General features: G+C 40.9%; 3 protein-coding genes across 4 annotated transcripts; 1 reads left to right on the top strand and 2 right to left on the bottom strand.

The window, feature by feature from the left end:
* Nucleotides 1-1,767: 1,767 nt before the first annotated feature.
* On the bottom strand, nucleotides 1,768-7,334 carry nudc (nudC nuclear distribution protein). Its single transcript, XM_086171236.1, has 9 exons — nucleotides 7,140-7,334; nucleotides 6,228-6,305; nucleotides 5,910-6,125; nucleotides 5,755-5,832; nucleotides 5,567-5,680; nucleotides 4,440-4,634; nucleotides 4,278-4,361; nucleotides 3,447-3,565; nucleotides 1,768-2,772 (listed from the first exon to the last, which is right to left on the bottom strand). The coding sequence occupies exons 1-9, from the start codon at nucleotides 7,212-7,214 to the stop codon at nucleotides 2,721-2,723; spliced, it is 1,011 nt and encodes a 336-aa protein (XP_086027362.1). The 5' UTR covers nucleotides 7,215-7,334; the 3' UTR covers nucleotides 1,768-2,720.
* Nucleotides 7,335-8,565: 1,231 nt separating this feature from the next.
* On the bottom strand, nucleotides 8,566-15,094 carry kdf1b (keratinocyte differentiation factor 1b). Its single transcript, XM_086171396.1, has 5 exons — nucleotides 15,070-15,094; nucleotides 12,505-13,415; nucleotides 11,494-11,580; nucleotides 10,342-10,424; nucleotides 8,566-8,629 (listed from the first exon to the last, which is right to left on the bottom strand). The coding sequence occupies exons 2-5, from the start codon at nucleotides 13,394-13,396 to the stop codon at nucleotides 8,582-8,584; spliced, it is 1,110 nt and encodes a 369-aa protein (XP_086027522.1). The 5' UTR covers nucleotides 13,397-13,415; nucleotides 15,070-15,094; the 3' UTR covers nucleotides 8,566-8,581.
* Nucleotides 15,095-15,661: 567 nt separating this feature from the next.
* On the top strand, nucleotides 15,662-25,028 carry LOC147219688 (palmitoyltransferase ZDHHC18-B-like). 2 transcript variants are annotated; one of them, XM_086171585.1, is made up of 9 exons: nucleotides 15,662-16,443; nucleotides 17,023-17,183; nucleotides 18,615-18,764; nucleotides 19,350-19,487; nucleotides 20,023-20,074; nucleotides 20,152-20,254; nucleotides 20,374-20,486; nucleotides 20,834-20,936; nucleotides 23,444-25,028. In XM_086171585.1, the coding sequence occupies exons 1-9, from the start codon at nucleotides 16,190-16,192 to the stop codon at nucleotides 23,744-23,746; spliced, it is 1,377 nt and encodes a 458-aa protein (XP_086027711.1). In that variant the 5' UTR covers nucleotides 15,662-16,189; the 3' UTR covers nucleotides 23,747-25,028. The 2 variants fall into 2 exon arrangements, 1 of the variants encoding a protein (XP_086027711.1); XR_015108044.1 differs by lacking the exon at nucleotides 23,444-25,028 and having other exon boundaries at nucleotides 20,023-20,254; nucleotides 20,785-21,942.
* The last annotated feature ends 360 nt before the right edge of the window (nucleotides 25,029-25,388 follow it).

Genomic DNA, 25,388 nt, shown 5'->3' with positions numbered 1-25,388 from the left:
AAGCCTATAGCTGGGGTTTTGGGTGGTCGGCCCCCTTTGGTTCAAGGTTTGTAGTCAAAAATAAAGCACGATGCAGAATTCGCATTTCTTCATTAAATAACACTCACAGCTGGCCTTACAGAAAAAAAGTGGATCACATATTCCAATGTGAGTTTAGATGTGATTTCTTTTTTTTGTTTTTTTCGCTTCTTAATATCCAAATTTGAAGGATTATTGTCCTACCTTTCAGATAACACCGTTAGCATTGTTCCCCAAAGTGAATGATAACACGCACGCGCTTTAAGCTAACGTCCGGGCTCCGTCTAATACCTGGACGTCAAGTTCAAATGACCCTAGATAAGCGTTTTATTCTCCTCACTTATGATAAATGCATATTTAGATATCTTATCCATTAATTAAAAGGTAGAAATCATATATACACACCGTGTCGAGGCAAATGACGACTTAAAATCCGCCCTAATGAACCGCCAACTTCCTGTGATTGTCGACGGCGCTAATTGGCGCGATTACGCGTACCCGCTCTCCTTCGGCGGGAAATGACGCCCCCTAGTGGCCAAAAGAAGAACTGCAGCTCAATGTTTTTAATTCACACATCTACATAAAGCGGACTGTTCCATCTGAAGCCAACTTTTAATTATTTTTCAACCACTTTGTCAATTCTATTGTTTTCATTTTTATTGATCCTTTAAATCTATGTTTTCTGTCGAATTTTCTGTAGAATCAGAATCAGAATTATTTATCCCTGGGGGGCACACGGGGTAGAGGCATCAAATTATGAACATCAAAATAAAGTATAATAAATTACTGTACAGAAATTGTGCAATTGGTAAGAGCTGCGAGGTAAGCTACGCTCTGCATTGATATTATAAATATATAATGAGCTGGATTACACTCGGCGGGGGTGTAAGGCGATCAGGGGTTCGCAGGGTTGCAGGAATTGAGGAGTTGGACGGCCCCGGAGACAAAGGTTGCCCTTCTCCTCTGGGTTTTGCAGGCGGGCCAGCGGAGTCTACGACCCCAGGGGAGCCACTACAAGGCCGGGTGTCAGATGTAGGACTGATCTGCGAGGATCTTTCTGGCTGTTCTTAAAATTTGGCTATCATGGAAGCGGGAGAGAGGTCTGAGGGGGTGGACAGTTATTTTGTAGAGGACCAAGATGCTGCGCTGCAAGCCATTCCTGTGGTGTTGGGTGATGGAAGGGAACCAGCAGGTGAAGGAGAAGGTCATAACGTTCTCATTGAAGGCGAAATAGAACGTGGCAGGGATTGTGCTGCTAACCTCTCATGACCTCAGCTTCCTGGGCAAGTACTTGTGCTGGGTGACATTTCCTGATCTCCTCAGTGATTGAGAACTGCAGGTTAAATAACATGTATTATTATTCACTTGGCTTCCAGCCTTTTATTTTTCCATAAAAAGATGTTTTTTTGCTGATTTAAGTGCATTCTTTATGAAAAATGAACCAGATAAAATCATGAAACACATTTGCTCATAATTGTTTAGACTCAACCTGAGACAGTTGACAAAAATGAATTTGTTGAAGAGTTTCATCACTCGTACAGAAATACACCAGCAGTAAAAAATATGTATCTTGAATATTTATTATCATGACACCAGTCTTACTATTCAGGTCTCATTTTGAGGTTGAGTTGCAGCATTGGCTCGGCTGTGCTGCATCACCGATTAGTTTCATACACAAGAGTGAGGCAATGCAGGTAAACACATTTACAGGTAATAAACATGAATGTTAAAAAGAAAAACACATTCCACTTTTATTTTAAATTGATTTATTAAAAAAAAAAGGCTTAAATATTCAAGGACAATAAAAGATAGGTTGAGAGTATTCCAGTTGCCAACCGGGGGTCTCATTTATAAAATGCTGCTCAAAATCCGGGGTCCCCACAAAAAAAAAAAAAAAAACTTTCTCAACAAATAGTCTTTCTCTTTCTTACTGTTTGTTCACATTCAAGTAAGCAGACCACAGAAGCTGCACGGCTTTCCTCTCCCTTTGCAGATATTTACTCATGGGCATGTGGAGGCATGTCACGAGATGGGGGGGAGGCGCAGAAGCTTTTGTGAGGCGACTCCCGACGGCAGTCATGATCTCTACAGTGTTTTTTAAAACCCTAAATGCCAAATAGCCTCCGCAGGCCAGACATTATCAAGAACTATTTGCAGCATCTGTGATTATTTCATGTTTGTTGTCATTCTGAATGATGACAATCATTTCCGCAAAGTCTCCCTCGAGTGGAATATAACAGGAGATATTTCACATTAGAGATTTTATGAATTACAGTGCCTTCTTTTTTTAACTACAACATGCTTCTAGAACAGTTATGACTCACTGTGAGAACATGGATCAGTACTTGCGTTCACAATAATGTGGATCTACAATAACGGCTAGCACGAAGATAGATTAAGCTGTGAGAGGCATCGCGATAGTTTGGATTAAACTCCCCTCCTCGCCATCTGCGCTGCCACTTTCATCTGTCAAATTTTTCATAAACACCAGGGATATTTGTTAATATGGGAATTTGCGTCTGCATGTCTCAGACCCCCTTTTCTTGTAAACCAGTTTATAAATGAGGCCCCTGGTTTCCATGGAGAGCAACAACAAAAAAAAAAAAAAAAAAAAAAAAAGCCAATGTTTGTCAAAGATCTTGTGGTTCTGGATGATAATTCATGTTTCACAAGCAACGCAGGAGCCGTTGTTACAGCGAGCCTCAGCTGAATTTGGCTTTGGAGAAATCCATCTCCGGGTGTTGGGCCATGAACCTGTGGCGATGACAGACACAGCGGTAAAACAACAGCATAATTTTGTAAAAATAAACAGTATTCAAGAGCTCAAAAGAAACGGATGTTACAATGATAGTAAGGAGTGTAATAACTTGTGTTTTTCGTTTGATGTTCTTGGTACATTACTGCCACCTTCTGGTGTGACTGATGCATTGCACCCAGACAACCGAGAAACTAAGAAAAGGTCGTTTGAAAGAACAGCAAGACATTTGCACAAGCAATGAACAAACAGTTAGACATAAAAACAAAACAATATAATCACAGCTTAAAATGAGGATTAAGCATGTCCAACTAAAAGTATTTAGCTGAAAGTACGCAAACTACTGTTCTGTTTGTTAATTGTGTGTCAGTTGTTGTGGTCACCAGTCTCTGATGATTCAAGTGGCTTCAAAAGGAAAAAAAAAAGCTTTTCTGTATCTTTTATCAGCTCTGACGTACAAAGGTGGCCTGGCCTTGAATGTGCACGCGCACACACACACACACACACACGCACGCGCCTTGTAAACACGCTCTTCTTATAAAATTTTTACACACCGTGAGGCTTCCTGGTCAGTGAATGTCATCTGAGCGACCAGTAAAACACACACGCTGTGCACCAGGACAGTGATGGGGAAGATGGAGATATATTAGGTCACGACGCCGCGTCAACGTACTTTTTAAGGATGTCCTGTTTCTTCTGCTCCTCGGACGTCGGCAGGCCCATGGACTTCTGCCTTTGGTCGTACATCATCTTCTCCACCATCCCGCGGGTTTCCCCGTCCAGGTCCGACAGCTGCGAGAAAGAGGGAACCGGTGGAGAAGTGACACCAAATTCTTTTTTTCCTTCGCTCTCTAAAAAACTTTAGGTGGGATTTAAATGAAATGCTAACAGATGCTGTTAGTTAAAGCGGGATCTTTTTTCACAAAATATTCAGGAACATATTTTGCTCAATTTGACGTAATTTCTTTCTGGTTTTCCACATAATTTCAGGGAGAATTTAACCTTATTTGTTGTTTATTCAAAAAATTATTTGCTCTGGTTGTAGTGTTCCCCCCAGTAATTTTATGAGCAGTTTTTTTCAGGCATCTGTAAATAATACTCAGGAAATTTTAAATGTATTTTCAAGCAATTTATAACAGAATGAAGTTTCTTCTCTTAGTCCGGACCAATGGAGCTCAGTGTAAACAAAATGTCATCTATCCATTTAAAAAAACATATTAATTATCCTTAATGAAGTAATTCATTCAAATGTGTTATGTACTTTCCTGCTACTTTTCCGCTATTTTTAAGTTGAATTTCAGGTGATTTTGAACTCATTTTCCAGCCAGATAAACATTAATGACACATTGTTGCTGTTTATTTAAACTCATGAGCTGAATGGTCAGTTAAAAGTAGTTGCGGCAAAAGAAATATGATGAAAAACCTAGTTTTCTGTTTTTTTTTGCTGTGTGACGCTCCATCACACCCACAGCAGACACTGCGCCTGCAGCCGCACGTCTTTTACCTTTGAGTTTTCTGGACAGACTTTCTTGGTGTTGATTTCTGGATCTGTGGTGACAATCCTGCTCCACCACTCCATTTTATTGATCTGAAATGCCAAAAAAAGGACATTTTGTTTTTTCTACCAATCTGCGTGTGGAAGCTGCAGGAAAATCGCCTCGCTAACCTTCTCCAGGTGGATGACGACCACTTTTCCGTCATCGAGGAGCCAGGAGCTTTCCTCCACCTTCACGTCATTGTAGAGCTGCCCGTCGATGATGGGAGGGTGGCCCTTCAAGCCCACCTTCAGCGTGCGTTTTTGGATGTCCACCACCACGTCTCTGCCCTTGATGCGGAACTTCACGTCAAAGGGCACCGTCAGCTGCAGGTGGGGGGGGGAGACAAGCAGCAACTGAGCTCACATTCTGACTTAAAAGGTAAAAATTAAAACACAACACAAAAATTTAAACCCCCCAGGGAAACGTGGAAACTTGCCCAGCTCTTCTCAGTTCAAGGTGCACCACACTTTGAAAACCCCTCAGATCCGGTACTTATACAACATGACATAGATTGAAAACATGATTTTCAACATTATTGAAAAGTAGTTTTTACCCCAGGGCGCTCATCGCATTAAATTCGGCACAACCCTGAGCACTTGAACCTCACATACAGTACAGTGCAATAAACCCTTTTTCCACTTTTCACTTCTTTACTTTTTTCTTTCTACATATTTTCCTATTTATTCTTCTAGATGTTTTTATATTTTTGGTGTTTTATATGTTTGGTGTTTTTCTGTCTTACCTCTCTAACCTTGAGATGCTGCTATCATTGTATTGTTGTGTTCATTCCTGCTTTTTAAGGTTGTTTCTGTCTGTTTTTGATTCCACTGAACCTGAGAGCCACTACCTCTACATTTCGTTGCACTCTGTGTAATGGCAATAAAAATCTTGAATCCTTGAACATGTTCTGTCAGTGTTTGCAGGTCTATTTTTAGAATTCCCATTTACCATCAAGACTTGCTGATGTTCTGTGTTCTGAGAGAAAAATTGTCGTATGAATTTCCAGTGACACCATAAACCCTGGGATTTTTAGCTCCACTAAGTCAAAACCTCATTTTGACCTTGGCATCAGATTAATTACATTACTTGCTTATGTCATTTCTTTGACTTCATTCTACCTTAGGAGAATGTTTTTAAAATTCTTGGGTACTTTTCCTATTTCACATGTGTGACTGGACAGCATTTATTTTTTCAGGGTAAACTCATCAACTGTGTCTGCAGCGGACGGACGAGCCTCCTTGGGAGTAACACTCACATCCACTTCAGACAGCGTCTGCGTCCACCTGTGGGTCGGCAGGTCGACTCCGTTTCCTGCGTTGGGTTTGAGTTTCCCCTTGTCCTTCTCGTCCTCTTCTCCCTCTGTGTCCGACTGAGGACAGGGGAAATTTGGAGTCAGATTTTACCAGGCAGACTTTTAACAACAAGGCGAAAGCTTACACTCACCCCATTTGCTTTATCCTCCTTTGCATCCGAGGACTTGTCAGCATTTGTAGTTACACCCTCCGACTCTTCTTTCTTTTTCTATTACATGAATAGCAAAAATGAATACCCAAGAAGAATTTCACAGAAAACCAGCCTTTTGACTCCTCGGGCTTCACCTTGTCGAGCTCAGACTGGAGTTTCTCTGCTTCTTCATCCGTCAGCTCCTGAATTCTGGGGCCGTCTTCCGTTTTCTTTTTCTTCTCCTCCTCCTCCGCCTTCTGCTTGGCCACTCTCTTGGCCTTTTCTCTCTTTTCATTCTCCTGTTTCTGCTGTTTGTCCTTGTGCACCTGCAGTGCCAGTTTACTGTGGTGGTCAAAAGCGTCCTTCACCAGCTGAAAGAAAACAGTGAGAAGTTGCATCTCTATGCCAACACATCAGACCAGATATATTCTTTAAATCAGACATTGTGACGAACTACACAAAGAGCCACTCACCTTCTCTGCTAGACCTGAATCACCACCAGTGAAGAAATCAGTTTTGCGCCGCAGGAAGCTAAAAAATGTGTTTACGAGCTGTTGAGACAAAGGCAGTGGGACATATAAAAACAATGTCACAACTACAAGTCTGATCTGAAGCCAAGGCTGCAGTTTGCATCTGCATAATTACACACAATAAATTCTAAAGATGCTGCTAAGTGTTTTGACTCAAGGCTCAATGTTTGGAGAGGCCACGTTAGCATTCAATTTCCATTGCTCTCTGTATCATTGTTAAAGACCAAGCACATATATTTCATGACTTCGGCACGGTTTACCGTATTTACATTGTCCTGACAGAAATTGAATGTAAAAGTCGACACTGTCTTTCTGCAGGTCACTCTACGGGACACTCGATTTGGTGAATACCCAATTAGGGTTTGAGCGAGTTTTGCGTTGTCTTTTGTTACCATGGTTACTTGTCATATCATTCTAATGCTGTAGCTTTACGACGAGCTGCGGGCTGTTACCAGGATGACTGTGGAGAAGAGTCACATAAATGAATGCTCAAAGTTCAAAGATATAGAGAATTACTGACTTTCAAACATACAAGTTTCACGATAACTTTTTTCGAATGGTGTTATTCAGTTAGCTACTCAGTCGTTTAGCTAACCTGGCAGCACATTGGAATTACAAGGCTTCCGAATGTAATCTCGCTTCTACTGGAATCGACGTAATAGAGAATATATTTTATATGCGTGTCATTTGTCCCATAAATGTATAAGAGATTGTAAATACCGGCTTCTCGCAATCTTGTAATATGTTTACCGTTTTGATGCTACTGCTTGAAGGCGGTGTGTAGCATCTAAGCTAACTGTGTTAGCTTCACCGTTAGCATGCAGGCTGGAGCACGCTGCTGACAGCGCAACTTACCTCTTGAACGCCTCCTTCGTGTTGCTGTGCCATGACGAGCAACATCCCATCATACTTTTCCTCTTCGTCGCCCATTTTCGAAGAAACTAAATGAAATATAAGGAAAACCGGCAACTACGTAGAAAACGACAAAGTTGGGAGGGCTACATTCACTGAGGCCAGGCGAGTCACGCTACTGACTTCCTGGAGACAGACCCCACCCAAGTTTTATTTTGACCAATCACAGGAGTGGATTTTAAATGGCAGGTGAAGTGTCCAATAGGGTGAGGAGTAAGTGTCGGATACGACGGAGGAGCTCCGTGTGAAAGACCTTTCTAGAGAAAACATTAAAGACATCCACTGACACATGAACAAAAAGACGAAAATGTGGGCCTATAATATAGGATTCATTAAAATATCATTTTTAAACAAATCATCCCTTTAAATTACACATTTTTTCTCCTTCATTAGAACTTGGGAGGATATTCTTTCAAAATGGCATCAGTGGGTTATGTCACCATCTCCAACAGATTAAAGTGCAATTTTCAGTGAAACTGAATTGAGGTACATATTTTCTGTTATTTTTTTTAGATTTGCTACTTGGCACTCATCTTGAGGGCTGAGCGTCACACCGGACCAAAATTTCCATCATCACCAATTTCTCTCTCAAGAGTTGACATAACATTTGGTTTACTTTTAGGAAATGAAAGAGATGAAGTCTGTGTCAGTGTTATTTTAGGTTTGGCCAAGGTCTTCATACACAAAAGTAGAATGCGAAGATGTCACCCCCCCCCCCCCCCCCCCCCCCCATTTAACTTTCTTTAAAAACGATTTTGAATTGTATAAAAAATCTTTAAAAGTTATGGAAAATCTCCAAACCAAAAAAATATACCAATCTATGAATTATATATGGAGTGAATACATAATAAGAGCCTTTATGCTTCCTCATGCTGGTTAAATCACATTAATGTACAATTTAATTTAGTCATGTTTGTTTGTTTATACGTTTTGTTTATGCTTTATAAGTCCAATGAAGGATGGATAAAAAAAGCGTTGCAGCGGACGTCAGCGTGGTGCTCTCTGGCTCCTGTATCTGGCCAAACATGGAAAATAACAAGATTTCCTGCGACAAGTTGACAGAAAGCTGTTGGGCTGATTTGTTGTGTGTTTTCAAGGTGAAGAAAAATCAAAAAGGAATTCCCTCCCAGATTCCTAATATATTATCTGAACCAAAGGAGAGACGAGTGAAGCTTTGTCAAGATATTTTAAACACCTCAAATGAAAGTGAAACTGCTCATCCTGATAAAAGTAATACACAAAGTATCACTCACAAAAGGTCGAGTACTCGGTTTCGCGCTCTTCACAGAATCGGCCTGGTGGCTCTTCTAAGGTTGTCTTTTAAAACAAACAACTTTGGGTTTAATTAAAATCAGCAAAAGACAAAGGATGTCCGTCCACTGCGTTTAATCAATAGCTGGTTCACAAGACACTGGAGGGCAGCAAGTAGGCACCTGGAAAGTCAAACAGACATTATAAACACGAGGACTAGCCTTATCAGAATCAGAAACAGGATCCCTGATCTACGATAAGAGTGAGTGCTGATATTAAAAAAAGAAAAGTGGACACAAACTTGGAAATCATTCAAGTCACCTGCAGTAATTCCCACCAGGAACCGAAGACATCCATTTTCACAGCAATGTCGTTAATAGGATTTAAATGATATTACTGAAAGTGTTAGCGACACGAATCATCTATAACGGCACATTTTCAAGCTGATATTTGAGTTTGATAGTAAAACGTGGAATTAATCCAGTACCTGTTTACTATTGGCTTCATATAAACCTCATGCAAGGACTTTTACCACAGCAACACATCATATAATTAAATTAAAACAAACAGTACTGGCTATGTTGCGACTTCAAAAATCACAATCTTCACTTGTCCCAGACAAGCACTTAATATTGTCCCTATTACAATTTACAGTATATTTGTCTTGTATAAATTATAGCATATAATACAGATTCGTACAGATTCGTACAGATTTTCAGAGTGACACTGAAGCACGTTTCGAGCATTTTCGACGTACATAAAGAAAACCTTAAACTTTTACCACAAGCTCTAAAATGAGTGACATAAGTGTGAAAAATAAAATCACCAGCATTCCTGAATAGCCAGAACAGTCACTGTATGTTTAATCAGCTATTTCCATTGCAGTTTAATCACCTTGGGACCAAAAGAGAATCATCTTATCTTATTTGACTGTGTGTTCTGATTACTAACATTTATTACATCTCAAATATAAAAAGTTTCCTTATATACAGTTTGTTACTACTAGATTAACACACTTAAAAATCAAGCATTTTTCAGGAGTAGATTCATATTCACGAGTTATTATTATTATTATTTTTTTCCTTGAAAACATAACGTTCGAGACTCTCTACCAGCCCAAGCCATTGCTGAATAACAAACTAAAACCCCTACGGGAGGCTGAATTAAACCAAAAGTCAACATACGTCAATTATTTGACTGCATAACAAGTAAATAGAGGGACGTTTTAGGGTTGATTCAGGAAATAAGGCTTTCACTTTTTAGGTGATTTCCTGTGTTGAATACAAAGTCCATTCATCTATTTGATGTTTTATAACTTATTAAACCATCACTTTACGAAGATAATATGACTTTAGTTTCTGAAATGGTACATTACGAGAGAAGTAGAAAGTTTCTCCTGTTAATCTTAGTGTGAAAAATAGTTTTAAACTACAGCATGAATGTTAAATCCATGCGGGCGCGGCCTCTGTAGAAACATAAATAAAAAATAACCTTCATTATTACATAATCATTATTTATATATAATTCATGTATGCAGATACATATAATGTATCTATTAGTTGTAACATTTTATATACCTTCTACCAAGAGGAGGTTGGGGATCAGGAAGCTGTGAATTGGACCAAATTGGAGTCTTGTAGTCGAACCAGCGAATATTGTTCAAGGACGAGGGGACGTTGGATCCTGATAAAGTTCACAAGGGTCACCGGAAGCGTCTGCAACAATCCTTCAAATGTAAATATCTAATGGCCATAAATATGTGGACACACTGAGCCCTGAGTTCACTGAAGTCCTTCACATTTTCTTTGCCCGCAGCAAAAGAGCTGGTCCTAATGACAGACCCCGCCTTCCCGGTGCATCCCCGTGGACGTGACGGACAGATTCATGTTCTCACCGACGTGTGAATTAGCGGGACGCCTGAAGAATTGGTCTCGGCGTGAGAGGCCGAGTAGGCAGTGGAGGAACTGCTTGTGGGGCCTGCAAGAACAGAACCAGAGGAGGACGGGTCGCTGCTGTTCTTGAGACAGGAAGACGCAGTCATCGTTTTCACGACCAATCGCCCGTCACGTGATTCACGTAACTCGGCTTTGTCAAATTGGATTATTAGCGTTGTCATATGAGGAAATAAATCACATTTCTGCTGCCGTGTCTGTTCGTCGTCTAAGTGGACAGACTGGATGTCTCTGTGATGATGTAAACATGCTGGTAGGACGCTACGCGTTCGCCGAAAATGAAAGAGGTGAAACGTTGGGCCGAGGTGAGCTGGTGTTTGGCAGAGCGGTATATTCATTAATATTTCACACTCATTTGCATTCAAGTTAACTTCTCTTTTTCCTCGGTTAACAGATTGACGGGTTTACACGCGGGTTGTTTCACGAGTAAAAGCACGTGTCGCATATGTACGTAAAACGAGATGTGCCCAGGTGTTTCAACAAAACCCTGATCTGACATTGACACCTTTCCCCTGTCGAAGCAACTTATTTCATATGCTGCTCCAGCGCAGGAAAAAAAAATACCAAACCTGATTCCCAAACGCTTCAAAATGAACGAGAACGGAATTCCCTGCTTTTAAAGGATCTGATTGATGAAACTGTTTTAACACCGTACCGTACATTTAATCTTAGATACTGTTGTGAGACAAGATAAATCGAGGAAAAGAGCTTATAACTGTAATAAATGTCATTTCGTTCTGTGTTTGGGAGGGTTAAAGTGGCCATGTAAAGCCCGCAGGGCCTGATCTGCACAGGCGTATCCATGACCTGCAGTGGCTCTTTGCTCACAGATAAACATTATTTACATGTTGGTGAGTGATTTAGCAGCGCTCTGGGATACGTAGGACTTTCACCAGCACCTCTGTGTTCATTGACCAGCAACATGAATATTTGTCAGCCACAGACAGAGAGGTGCCTCTCTGACTCATCGGGATACGGAAAAAGCTTTAACATGAAGGCCGTGCAGAGTCACACAAAGACACACTCCGGCATGACGAAATTGGTCGGATTAAAACCGGAAAGTGCACGGCACTGGTTGCATACGGACTCCTCACCTTCGTGGTTCCTCCACATCTCCCTGGCACACTTGTCCGAGCTGGTCAGTTCTGATATCTGGATGTTGGGGTTGGATTTGTAGTCATCTTGAGATCAAACAGAAAACAGGAAAAAAAATGAATTGATGGCAGGAAAATCCATCAGCGAATGAGGTCAGTTCTGAGTTTTAGGCATCGAAGAGAAAAACAAGGACAGTTTTGCCTCGGGAGCTGGGTGTTTTGGCAAGTGCTGTCAGACCCAATATTTCAAAGGGATATATCACACTATCCAACACAAATTATTGGTAATTGGAATGAAAATAAATGCATGATTCCAAAAAAAAAGACGGGTTGTGTTTGATGTACAATAAAAAATATTATGCACATTTTTTTTGCTTTGTTTAGCCCAAAACACCATTTCTAAAAGATGGCAATGCTGGAAAGTTGACAGAGACAATATACGTCTGCATTAGCGACACTAATCGGCCTTATTTTGAAACCTGGAGAAAATAAATCTCTGTTGAATAAGTTCATATAATCAGCTTATGATCACACAATTCTTAGTTTAATTATATACAGATCATATCTCCAAACTATATATGACATATAAAATATATGTACAAAATTTCAGATTAAGTCCTACACAAACAGCGGCAAGAGCAGGTTTAACAGCTGAAACATCAGACAGGTGTGAAAATAACTGTGGTGGGAAATTTGTCAACCTGATGCCAATGTCAGGCACTAAAACAATAAAACATCAGCGTCAAAAGCTGATAAAATGTTAAATGATGTGGCTGCTGACTTGTTATTTTAGTGACTTAACAAACCCATTTCACTGCGCCAGGATTCTGAATCGAGCGACTGACACGTCTGAACAGCTGCTGTGAAAATCTCTATTGCATCTTTTACGTGGGAAATATTGATCCCTAAATTTTAAACAACGGCTAGCAGATGACGTGATACCCTTAAGGTCTCTGTGTGACGGAGCTCGAAGGTTTTACAAAACGGAAAACTGCAACTATTCCGACTTACTGTTGTTGCTGAGCGTAAAGGACTCGCTTTCCTTCATGGTCTCGTTCCCGCTGTCTGACAGCGTCCTCTCCACGCGGGATGTGTGCGGCCTCCTCTTCGAGCTCTTTCGCGTACTGATCCGGATAATGCCGCGCACCAGCCGACACTCTGCCTCCTGCTCGTCCATTTTGTGCTCCACCGCCAGCGAGTTGATCAGCTGGTTGATAGCCTTGCTCTTCCTCAGGAAGACGGAGTCTGAGGTGCACCTGGCCAGCTCTTCGATCTGATACTCAGAATATAGTTCCAGCAGCTTCTTGGTAATCAGCGAGTCCACGTCCTCCTCGCCGTCCTCCCAGTCGTCAAACCTGAGTGAATCCTGGAGGGACAGCTGCAGCTGGCTACCGTGCGAAGGCACATACGAGGGAAGTTCGGTCTCAACGTCCAGGTATTCTCTCTGGCTGTCAACTCTGACCCCGCCAATACGTACGTCGCCCAGCCAATCGGTGGCATCCTCTTCTTTGCCGTCCGCGAGGCTCACGTCTCGGAGGCTCAGCTTCTCCGGTTCGTCCGGGGTGCTCGGGTTCGGCGCCAGGCAGGGGGCGCGCATGCAAACTCTGTAGAGGCCACAGGTCAAGACGCTGCACAGGAAGGTCCGACAGCTGCCAGGAGGAGCACAGGGGTAGCAGGTCTGAGCGGCGGCGGGAGCCTCGGCTGAGCCCTGAATGAAACCGACGGTCTCGGATTTATTCCCGTTAGCATCTTTCAGGTCGGCCTTGTGAACCGTCCGGTGTTCCGGGTTCTGCGGGACAAACTCAACCGGGTCCACACAGCGCTCCTCGTAGGAGGACGCCTGGCTGCTACTCCGGCTAAGTCCCTGCTTGCTGCCGACGGGCTCCGAGCTGCTGGCAGACATGACTTCCTGGCTCCAAGGTCTGGACAAGGTCAAAAACTGAAAATTAGTCAGACTTTATGTTCAGGCAGCCATCGCGAATTCCTGACTTTAGAACACCTGAGGGCATCTTTAGTCTACTGTGAAAATTCAAGAGAGCTCAGGAGTTCAAACAGCAACACCATGCACTTTCTTACTGGGCAAAATACTAAAATATATTGGTTTTCGAAGAAAAGAGCCACAAAAAAAAGACTGTTAATTATATATCTTTTTACTTTTAACCAAATCAAATCTTGAGTTTGCAATCAGGCTCTTGAATGTCAAGTTTAAAAACACTGAATATCATTGGATTCTTTTGAACATGTTCATCTGTAGGCAACTACAACATCTTAAATTCACTGAATATCAGGCCAAATATTTACCTTGATTGACAGGTAAATATAATAACAATGTCCAGTCATACATGGCTGACCGTTCTTTGAATGGTGAAATGAGGATTCCTAAAAATGTTGTAATAGTCGAATCATTACATCTTTATACATGCAAGCATTATTGGATATATGCAGAATAAATGAACAGGCAGAAATACTGGTTCAATGCAGCATTTGACCGACAGCGATGCCATCCTGAATCAGAACAGGTGGTGCAGACGTTAAACCAGTCCAATTACTTAAGAGGAAATAACGTCACCGTCACGAGGACACTCATTCGAAAGGAATATACAAAGACGCACACACGGTTTCTGAGAATCCACTTTGTGGAAGATCCATTCAAAGACAGTTCTCTTCGGCTTTTGTGTGCAGGAGGAGTTGTGTGACTGACAGCGGTCAATCAAAGATTTTTTTTCAGATTTGCCTCTTCTCTACAATTATAAATACTGAATATTGGAATCATTCACTCATTGGCACGTGTCATGCCCTCTCTCCATTTGCATCCTGTTTGTTTTTGTCATTGGTCTTTTCATTGTTTTTTGTTTTGTTTTTTCATTCTGTTGTTTATTTTTATCCTTGCTGTTGTTAACTTTGCTGTCTATTTTTGGTGGATGTCTTTTGGTATCTTTTACTTGTCTCTCTTATTTACATTTATACTCATAATTATTGATATTGTCATGGTTGTGCTGCTGTAAAAAAAGAACGTCCCCTATGAGGATCAATACAGTATATCTTATCTAATATGCTTTCATTTTCCACAAAAGTGAAAGAAAAAAGGACTCAAGCAGACAACAAGTTTTATGCATATCCTGAAGGCATCCTGAACACGAATTCTTATTATTCTTAAAAGGAGTCACAGCTTGAAGAAACCACTGCTGGGTGACAGACTAAGCTGTTGGGTCCCTACAACTACAGAAAAAAAAATTAAACAAGCAAATTACAGCTAATGATACATAATTCTAAGATCTCCGTAAATTCGCTGACAGCATTAAAATATTGGTCACACTACAGTCAACCCATCGCATTTGTGTATCTACTTTATTTAACTTTCATGGCGGCGTCACTGCTGCTCATTTCCTCCATTTAAGGACAAACGAATTTCCCAATAAATCAAATTTGAAATGCACTGGTCCTTTTTGCAACTTACCCCTGAGCGACTGTTGACGCCTCCACCTCAAACTAACATTTCCCTTTCCTCTCCAACATTTAAAACCTGTCCGCAGAAAACTTCCCAAGTCCAGTTGTTTTCGACAAAACCCGACGTACCTGAGCGTCAAGGTGGAAGAAACACACCAGGTATCCGCAAAGAGGTTGGACTTCCGGTTTCGCAGTACCAAAATAAAATGCAAGCTACTTGCACCCTCCGAGCTCTTACGATGTAATAAGACCAAATCTGTTGGTTTAAAAATACACAATTCTTTCCAGGATGACCGGGGACAATTTCATCACAAAACCCATAGAAAATAGAAGCCATGTTGTTGTGTTTTGGCTGATGCCAAATACGCCCCATTCGTTTCTCATTTATTATTGGGGCACAAAGTAAATATCCCTGATCAGAATCAGAAAAAGTTATAACTAATAACTTAAAAATGCTTATTTTCTGCATGTATTAATTCCCTTTTCTCTCTCTATCGATATTTCGCCAGTCACTGGTGAAAAATCCGACGTACTATCGCGATTAAATTACATCAAATTGACTATATTGTATAATTGATGCACGACATTTTTTACAGTCGTAGCCGTTGGACATTCTGAATCAAAAAAATTCAAATAAAATTGCGTTTGTCAATCCATTTCAAGATTTCTAGCTTAATACAACTTTATTTTTAGAACCGGAAGTACGTTTGCTGAGCTGTCTGCCGACGCAAGAGCACTTAAAAATCTGGACCAGCCGAATAATTAAATGAAATAAGCCCGAGGACAGCGGCGACGTATTTGCATGACTTCTTAGATTTAATATCCATGCGTTTATTTCAAAAGTATTTTTTTTCCACGATCGCTCTCAGCTATTTTAATATAGCTTGTGCACCTTAGCACATAGGCTAGCTAAAGTGACAAGCTAGCAGCGTGTGTAACGGTTTGACTGATGATTAACGACACTTGGCTAGCATGACTGGCTAAGCTAACAGCTGGGTGATGAAGTCCTTCCGGAAACTTTATCGTAAATAAAGACATGAAGGCACTCGGCGCTGTCTTGTCGCCTGCGGGGCTTTTGTTATTTGTCGTAGCGGGATACTCGTAGCACGGTTGCGGGATTTTTCCTTGCAATGACGACATCAGCTTCCCCCGGCCGCCCGCTTGCACCGGGGCGTCGGTGATGCCGCTCGCCCGGTGGCTGCCCTGGCGGTCCGACTCGGGACGGAACGGAGAAGCCGCGTTTTAAACCATGAAAAAGTGCGAGTACCAGCAGATCGACCCGCTGACGCTGCCGACTCCGACGGCACCGCCCGGCCGCGGGGGTGACGGTGGCGTCGGTGACCGGGACGCCGGCCCGAGGAGACCGAGGAAGAGGTGGGAAGTTTTCCCGGGGAAGAACCGCTTCTTCTGCGACGGGCGGGTGATCGCGGCCCGGCAGAGCGGGGTGCTGCCCCTCACCCTCGGCCTCATCTTGGTGACAAGCGGATTATTCTTCATTTTTGAGTGAGTCCTGACTCAACATGCTTAAAGACAACGTTACTGCGTTGATTTACTCTATTACTTGACTATTACTCAGTGATGACAGTAAGAAAAGCGTTGTTTTGTCAAAGGGTCTTGGTTGGTTCGCAATCCGTAAACGTGTGATTCAGCTCAAATGATATCCTCCCATTCATTTTGAGTCAACGTAAACAACAGTGAATAAGGAATTTTAATCAAGTTGACATTTGTGCCCATCGTCGCAGATGAATTTGCACTGATATAATTGATAGCAAATCCAATGGCAACTGAAAATACAGTCCTCAGCAGGTTTGTTATGGTCTTTTTTTGCATCTCTGTATTGCCTTGCCAAGTATATATTGATGTATGATTTGTACATGAAATTGACATCTATTCTGCAATCTCATTTCCCCCATGTCCCTTGTCGTCCCTGTAACGTAGCTTTGTTTTGGTCCCTCTGCCTTTTTCTTTCATCAGATTTTTCCACGTCTGTATCACCTCTCCCAGTGCAAATTCACAGGAGATTTTTACATTAAATTGCCTGTAACTGTTTTGTAATCTCATGTACCATGTCCCCGTCTGCAGTTGCCCGTTCTTGGTCAAACACCTGACCATCTGCATACCGGTTATTGGAGGAATCCTCTTCGTGTTTGTGGTCATCACACTGCTCCAGACCAGCTTCTCAGACCCGGGCATTCTTCCCCGAGCCACTCCAGAGGAGGCTGCAGACATCGAGAAACAGATTGGTAAGACTTCTCTTTGTGAGGACATTAATACGTGGCGACAAATTCGATGCCCAGGATTTAATGACACTTTTCTTGAAGTTAAAGTTGTAATGTCAATGTTGTTCTTAATGAGGTGATGCCATATGTAAAAATCACCATGTTTACACTTAATCAAGAAAAGATTTGAATATCAGCAAGAAACTGTTATGAAATAAAATGTTACGAAATCCATTAAAACAGTAGTTTAAACTGATCCTAAATAACAGAAAAAAAGGCAAATTATTAAGTAGTTCTAAGAATGTAACTCCAAAAATAGCATAAATAATAGCCTTTTCATTTAATTAGGTGAAATGATGTATTTGACTGGTCAGATCAATGATGCTGTGTCGAATCTACTTCCTTTTAAGATCTCTAAAAGGGGTTCAATGTCAAGTCTTCCTCATTATGCTGACTGCATCCTGCAGCAATAATGGCCTCCTATCGACTTCTGAGGCTGAAGACGTTTTGCCAATAGCGGACTTTTTTCCAGAAATCCGTCAGTCTTTTACCTTAAACCTCTTCAATCTGGGACTTTTCATGATATTCCCTGTTAACATTTTCTTTTACCATGAGAATTCCTTCTGTGTTATGATCTCTGTAACACCTACACATGACCAAAGTTTAAGCCCCATGATGATATAAGATGTTCATTTCAACCAAACCACTGTTTCAGCAGCTATTTTTGAAACAAGCACTGACTTTTGCATTGAATTCCTACCCATTGGCCACACTATAAAGAGATCTTTTTTGTACCCCCTTCTACCCGTCCTGATTTCCAGTCTTAGCACTCTCCCGGTAAATGCTGGGTATTACCGTGTGCAGGACGCGTTGATAATGCAGTTTCAACTGGCAGCGTACCTAAAGCCGTGTCCCTTTTCCACAGAGACCGTGTGAAATATTTCAGATTGAAGTGTGAAACAATGGAAGTGAGATCAAACCCTCAGACAAATATGCAACCCTTTTTTCCAGTTTGATGTACAGTCTAAGTGGTGGGTTCATTAATATGTGTATCTCCTGTATTATTTGCGATTGTTAAGGGACCGTAATGTGGAAAAGGGTTAAAAGTACATGTCAAATATAAATGGCAGTTTGAACAATTTTTTTTTCTGGATTTCCATTAAAAAAAAACAACTGAAATTTCAATGGGAAAAATGTATTTCTGCATGCTATTTTTTAAAATATGTAGTTGAAAATGTTTTATTTGCAATCACAAGCTATATTAATATTCATCATAATATTGTAAATTAAATACTCGAGTAGCTTTGCCCTTAATTTAACAACGATAATTAAGCCTGTGAAATGTTGGACTTGGACATCTCAGTTGTTGGAGGAACACATTCATGGAAACACAGTGTGAGCGCCACTGAATCCTTACAGCAATGATGAACAAGATTGTGTCCTCTCCACCCACAGAAGACCCCGGCAGCACCAGCTTCCGGCCCCCGCCACGCACCAAGGAGGTCCTCATTAACCAGCAGGTGGTGAAGCTCAAGTACTGCTTCACCTGCAAGATGTTCCGGCCGCCACGCACCTCCCACTGCAGCCTGTGTGACAACTGTGTGGGTGAGGGCACACACATGCAGAATGAGAGCATTTATAGATTCAAAAACATACAAATCAAATACTTAGAGGGCAATCACAGAGTAAAACTCAGAGATTAAAGGAAGATTAAAAAAATTGATTTCATTCAAATCAAATATTCAGTGACAAATACCCTGTCCGTCAATTAGCAGTTTGCCAGCTTCAGCGGGTACATTGGGGTGGCTGATATTTTTAGTTGTCTTTATTTTTATATGAGCTTAATAGCAATCACGGAGCAGGCAATTATTAGATAGCATTAGCATCAATCCTGTGGCACGGCTAGCAACAGTTGACGTTCTCACTGTGTCAGCTGCTTTCAGGGATGTCACTGAGAAAGAGGTGTTTTGATGAATAAACAAACAAACTAAAAAACCTACATTCCTTGAGTTAATCTCTTTCTGTTGTGGGCCTAAAAGTAGTTATTTGTTTTTCTTCATTAAGGTGTCGAGGAATTCAGACTTTGGCTGATAAATGAACTCATGACTTATTATAAATGACAATAAGGGCCCCATAAATAAAGAGTCAAAGGTGAAGCTACAGATGCTTCTCTCTGTCGTCCCCCTCCAGAGCGCTTCGACCACCACTGCCCCTGGGTGGGGAACTGCGTCGGGAAGCGCAACTACCGCTTCTTCTACACCTTCATCGTGTCACTGTCCTTCCTGACAGCCTTCATCTTCGGCTGCGTGACCACGCATCTTGCACTGCGTATGTAATTTTCCTTCCACTAGGTGGCGCTCGAGTGCCAACAGTGTCTACTCTCTTCTGGGCTCATTGTTAACAGGAAAATGGTGGAAAGGGCCTGGGCAATAAATAAATGTTAATCAACATATTACTTTTTAATTTTTTGTGATGCAAAATGTTGATTTATCAGTCTGTGATATATTCTGTGTCTTATCACCCGACAGATTATTTTCAATTTACTGATCAAAATGGAATAAAGTCAAAATACAATTGGCACAAAATTACATAAAAAATAAGCAGATAACTGGAAATGTTGAGCATTTCCAAAAAAATGGCACTAAAGTAGACTAAGATAAAAACGTTTCAAGGGTTAGACTGTGTTGTTACATTTCTTTGTTTAAATGCTAATGAACGGCCACGAAAGGAAGCCTTAAAAGTATTTAAACATTTGAATACATGACATTTTATATGTGCTGTGCCTTTGACATGAGCCATGAAGAATACATTATCGTCGAAGTATAAAATTGCCTATGTGTCAGCTCTTCTCTCTGTCCCTCAGGTGCGCAGGGTGGAAAAGGCCTGGTCTTTGCCCTGAAGGAGAGTCCTGGCAGATATCCTTCTGCACCAAACCTTTTCACGGTTACCTTAATTCAAAATACCTTTTGTTCTCCTTGACCTGGCCCTGCACCGCGGTGGAGCTGGTCATATGTTTCTTCTCAGTCTGGTCCATCTTGGGCCTCTCGGGCTTTCATACATATCTGGTGGCGTCCAACTTAACCACAAATGAAGACGTGAGTGTTAGATTTGAGGAAAAAAAAACAAAAACTCGAAAATATTTTTTGACAATAAACTCATCGTGTGTGTGTGTGTGTGTGTGTGTGTGTGTGTGTGTGTGTGTGTGTGTGTGTAGATTAAAGGTACCTGGTCAGGGAAGAGTGGGGCGGGGGACGTCACCAATCCGTACAGTCATAGAAACATCTTCATCAACTGTTGCTCAGTGCTGTGTGCACCGATGCCCCCCAGGTTAGTCACAAGTGACGCTGTTCTTCCCAAAAGCGAGTAGCTTGAAATCCTTTTTTCCCCTCAGCGAATCCTTCTCTGAAATCACTGGGAATTTCAGAAAATCACATCAAATCAGGCTTGAAGTAACCTGGAAATTCAGCAGTATTTTAACCTTTAATGTAAAACGAAGTACAAAATAAAAGACTAAAGGAAATGGATGACTTGTTATGTGTATCTTGACGCCTGTTAAAGGGAACCATAGCATGTATTCTTAAAAACAGATTTGACACAATGCAGTCTGTCAATGTGTGATCACCAGGTAGAAGAAAGAGCACACTCGTTTCAGTACCTGTCGCTTCCTGTCCCAGTCTGATTGACAGGCGAGGTTTCCTGCCTAAAGACGAAGCTGCTCAGACGGTCAGCACGGACATCGAGTTGCCCCTTGGCGCCGCCAAAAGCCAGATAAATGTGGTAGGAAGCTCGGCCTCCCTGCTTGCAGCCCCAGACCCCAAGCACCACACCGCCTGCGGCAAACACAAGCCACACAGTATACTGCATCACTCTGTTCCCCTTGTTAAAGCGATACTTTTTTTGTGTTTTATATAATTATTGTAATTGCCAAAACAGAGTTCAAACAAACTATTTTTTGTAGAACTCATGTTCACTGAGCATTTTTGTTTTCCTAGTGAGTGGAAAGTAACATGAACATGAACAGAAGTTTAAAAATTGATAAAACTATATACTGACATGTCAATCAGATGTAATGACCAGTCATTTTAGCAAACTGGACCCAGCAACATGCAAAAATAAATATTTTTAGATTATTGAAGAGAAATGCTGCAATGTGATTTGGAGAGAATGGAAAACAAGATTGTTGTCTTTTAACTGGAAAGGGATGTTATGTTGCACAGAAACACTTCATTTATTATTCAATGGTGTGATATCATTTATTTTCATTCCATATAACATATTTGGTCTGGACCTTCTGACCCTTCAGTTCGGTCCAAACCCTTGTGTGTAAATGTCACCTTGGATGTTAGTTCACACAGATACTATATTTATTTATTTATTTATTTATTTGTTATTTCTGTATCTATCACCCCTTTTCAAACAAATTGTCATGGTAAATGCAAATCTGCTGCAGGGAGGCTTTACTAAAACAAATATGGACAGTAACATGGAGCTACATCCAGGGTGACAAAGCAACTTTAAGGGCATTCAGAGATCCTCATTTACAATAAAATTGTATTCACTCTTTTCATATCCTTAAGATGCCCAAAATTTGAAACAGTTTGGATTCACCTATGAGGGTCCAAGTGTCAGAATATGTGTCTCGTCAAGTCGGTCTGCTTTCCTTCCCTTTTCACCCATTGCTTTCCACATTTTGTATTCTTTTATCCATACTGTCACCTTTTTTTTGCCACTGTTTTGGTGTATCACAAAGAGCTTTATTTCAATAAAGCATGCATGATGCCCATGAAATCCATCACCTGTGTTGTTTCTTCCCACCGACGTTTCAAGAACAAGCTGGTCCCCCACGTCTTTGTGTCCATCGTCCCAACCATAACCTCCCCCTTTTCTGTGTGGTCTGTCTCTGTTGTGTCCGTCTCCCTGCCTGAACACGAGGAGGACGAGTGCTTGGAGTTTGCAGCGTCCTGCACAGAATGATTAGCTGCATTTAGAGCAGGAAAAGCGAGGCTTGATCTGGGTAAGCGGTTCACAGTGAGGGAGAGCAAGAGCACGGATGGCTGCGCGCCTGCATGGCTTCTTCCTCATGCATGGTTACATTTGACCAAGAGCCATGAGTTCTGGTTGCATTGGGGTGAGCTCGCTGAAGCCACCTAGTGGACATAAGCAGAACTGCAGCGTGGCATATGCCATTGAATCATGTTGCCAATTTTTAAAATCCAAAATGCTATCAAAATTATGATAAATTTTACAAAGGATTAAGAAATCATATTAATGATATCACAAAATTAGGATTTTTAAAAATAAATTCTATATTCATAGGCCTATTTTTTGCTATTGTTATAAAATTTATTCCGCATCAGTGAATTTCAAGGTAATTTCTTTCCTCCTTTTGCCAATTTTTATTTTTTGCAATTTTCTCAGGAATGCCATGAAAATTCAAAGCGCCTTTGTAAAAGGTTTTATAGTTGAAAAGATACCTTCTGCAATATGTTCACAAAAACCTTCTCAGTGTTTTACAAAGCAGTTGGCTAATCTCTTAAATGTGCTCAAAAGTTGAATGTGTGTGTTCAGTAAATTAATTCTACACGAAAATCAACTACAGAATCAAGGTTAAGGTCTATTGACATTTCAACAAGGCGAAACCCCCTGCTGCACAGATGCAGTCCACCAGCAACTGAGATTAGAGATTAGATTAGATCTAAAGTATTGCCCTCAATGGCCTTACCATTGTCTGCTGCACAAAATTACAATGCAAACAACACTAAACCATAAAAACATTAGCACAGTGAACATGTTACAACTCTATTATTCAAATATATTAATTCATTCATTTGATATTGAAAAATATAATTTTGTCATCAATTTTTTCAAACGTTTTGGTCATTTTATTCTGTTTGTTCGTATCCATGATCTTTCTTGATGACTTTTTGACGATTTCCTGACACTTTCTTTGAGCCAATTTTTCCTAATAACCACACACGCACACACACACACACGTGTATTTGTGTACTGGTATATTATGTAAATTCTGTATACTATATATATATATATATATATATATATATATATATATATATAAAAATACAAAGCAAAACTATAGGGATGATTGTGATCCAATGCTTTTAAAGGTGAGATGTTTTATGCTGGATTACATTAAAATTAAGTGGATCTGCTCTGTGTCAGATTTGTGACATCTTACATTATCTTGTGTTTGATTGGCGTCACTCTGCAACTCATCCATCTGTGTCCAACCACTTTTTATTTTCGTCTTCCTCCCAAATCTGCAGTGTACACAGGGAACAAAGGGTCTGCTGGAGTCGGCTGCTCCACTTCTGCCCCCCTCATGTCCTCAGGGGAAACAACAGTCGCCTCACCCAGGCCAGGATATTGGCCCGGCGGTGACCTCCAACCCCGGACCGCAGCTTTCCACCAACTGTGGTGCCCGCTGCTCCGCCAGCCCTCCACAGGCCAACACTTCTGCTGCACGCCCTGCCAAACTGCAATTGAAGCAAAGTAAAAGAGCTGCTTCAAATAACAATAATCCCAGTCCAACCACTTCCACTACCTCTCCTGACAGGGGCAGTGGATAGAAAGGCAACATGTCTTCTCCTTTTGCACTGAAGGCCTGATGGCAACTCGAAGGCGTAGAGCTTGTATCCTCTCACTCTTCTCCCAAGGTTTGCCGGCGGTTGGTTTGTAGAAGGAGCAGAGGGGGGCGGACTTGTTAAATTATATGTTTGATGTTAAAACAGAAGAAAGAAAAAGTGGAGTTGTGATAAAGCCATACGTCTCTCCGATGATTCTCATGTAACATAGCACTTCTTCCATGCATGTGACATACAAGAGCTTGAAAGTCAGTATTTTTGCTTGAGAAACAGCATTATGAGTCTGTGTGCATCAGTCAAAGAGGAAATGCACTCTCCCCATATAGTTCAAAGACTTATTTCCTGTAAATTTTGAACCAATTTCTAAAAAAAGGAGCAGGAGGGCCATTTTTTTTCCTGATTTAATCTGACAGACAAAGGCACCAAACAGAAGAACCAGCCATGAAACTCCACAAATGTGGCAGTATTTAACCGATTTAATGGTTGAGTTGGAATTTCAGATTCTCTGCTGGTTTGAGCATCATGAAATTCCTGAAGGCAATCAGCTAACTAATCAATGATAGACACGAAACTGAAAATATGAAGACATTACTAAAAAATATAGCAAGAAATTTCACAGGGCGTTTCCTACAAAGGAGCAGAACGCTACCTGAAATTTAGCAAATTCTACATTTTGCATTAATGAACATACTTTGTATATATAGGAGGATTTTGTTTGATTTTTTTTATACATTTCTTTGTGCTATAGTCACTTGTATTTATCAGTTTTAATATTTACTTTCTTCTTATACTATTGGTCAGTTTTAGTATTTATGTCCTAATATTAATGGTAAAGGATAATCATCTTTTGTTCAACGGGGACACATTTTCATGCATTCTCCCAAAATGTCACTTCTGCTTAATGGTGGAATTTCTCTTTTCATGTGTCCAGTCTGCACAGTGAATATGAAGTGAGTAAAGGTACTTTTGGATGCACAGCTGAGCTGAAGCACTATATCCTTCATTACTCCTGCTCGTGTTGCCATTTTTATGATTATAGTCCCGTATGAATCTACACAAGGTTTCTCTGTGCTATCTGACAAAAAAAGAACATGTACGTGATCAGTGGACGTGTTGGTTTGTTCTCTCAGGTGAAAAGCTGTAAAATATGCAATCCCCATTGTAACCCTGGAGGTAATGCACTTATATGTCGCTCGCCAATCACCATTAAACACTAAAAAAGGAGGAAAATATTGGAAAAGAAGCTGATTTAAATAAAGTGTGAAGTATGAACAATAAAAAAACGTGTGTTGTCTTTTGTTGAGACACCTTTTAAAAAATGGCAATCACTATCAACATTTGTCATTTCGTTTAAGTTTATCTAAGCTAATTGTGCTGTCGTGGCAGCGTTTTGCCACTAGATGGCAGCGATGGCCTAAAATTGTAGCTGTCATTCAATTCAGTCACGTTAATAGAAATATTTTTGGTCCATAAACACTTTGCTTATCAGAAATATTCTTTTGAGTTAAATATTTGATGGAGGGCATGTCGATGACAAAAATACGGAAAAGTACTTGAAATTATTCTGGTTTTTCTAAGATTTGTTTACAGTTTTTAAATTATTTTATTTTGTTTCTGATCAGCAACA

The sequence above is a fragment of the Fistularia commersonii genome, chromosome 24, assembly GCF_037954325.1.
Source record: "Fistularia commersonii isolate RoL2024-O1a breed Wild chromosome 24, RoL_Fcom_v1.0, whole genome shotgun sequence".
Taxonomy (NCBI): domain Eukaryota; kingdom Metazoa; phylum Chordata; class Actinopteri; order Syngnathiformes; family Fistulariidae; genus Fistularia; species Fistularia commersonii.
The sequence above is the reverse complement of the archived record's forward strand: the minus strand, read 5'-3'. Positions and strand labels throughout refer to the sequence as shown.

What these genes read in the sequence shown, in the direction of transcription:
- kdf1b (XM_086171396.1), bottom strand. Translation starts at nt 13,396, where the DNA reads ATGTCTGCCAGCAGCTCGGAGCCCGTCGGCAGCAAGCAGGGACTTAGC. An exon ending in GATGTGGAGGAACCACGAAG is followed by an intron (nt 10,425 to 11,493) that starts GTGAGGAGTCCG and finishes CTGTTCTTGCAG; the next exon opens with GCCCCACAAGCAGTTCCTCC. An exon ending in TCCCGCTAATTCACACGTCG is followed by an intron (nt 8,630 to 10,341) that starts GTGAGAACATGA and finishes TTGACTTTCCAG; the next exon opens with GTGCCTACTTGCTGCCCTCC.
- nudc (XM_086171236.1), bottom strand. Translation starts at nt 7,214, where the DNA reads ATGGGCGACGAAGAGGAAAAGTATGATGGGATGTTGCTCGTCATGGCA. An exon ending in ACGAAGGAGGCGTTCAAGAG is followed by an intron (nt 6,306 to 7,139) that starts GTAAGTTGCGCT and finishes TTGTCTCAACAG; the next exon opens with CTCGTAAACACATTTTTTAG. An exon ending in TCTGTCCAGAAAACTCAAAG is followed by an intron (nt 3,566 to 4,277) that starts GTAAAAGACGTG and finishes TCTTTCTCGCAG; the next exon opens with CTGTCGGACCTGGACGGGGA.
- LOC147219688 (XM_086171585.1), top strand. Translation starts at nt 16,190, where the DNA reads ATGAAAAAGTGCGAGTACCAGCAGATCGACCCGCTGACGCTGCCGACT. An exon ending in GGATTATTCTTCATTTTTGA is followed by an intron (nt 16,444 to 17,022) that starts GTGAGTCCTGAC and finishes CCCCGTCTGCAG; the next exon opens with TTGCCCGTTCTTGGTCAAAC. An exon ending in ACTTAACCACAAATGAAGAC is followed by an intron (nt 20,255 to 20,373) that starts GTGAGTGTTAGA and finishes GTGTGTGTGTAG; the next exon opens with ATTAAAGGTACCTGGTCAGG.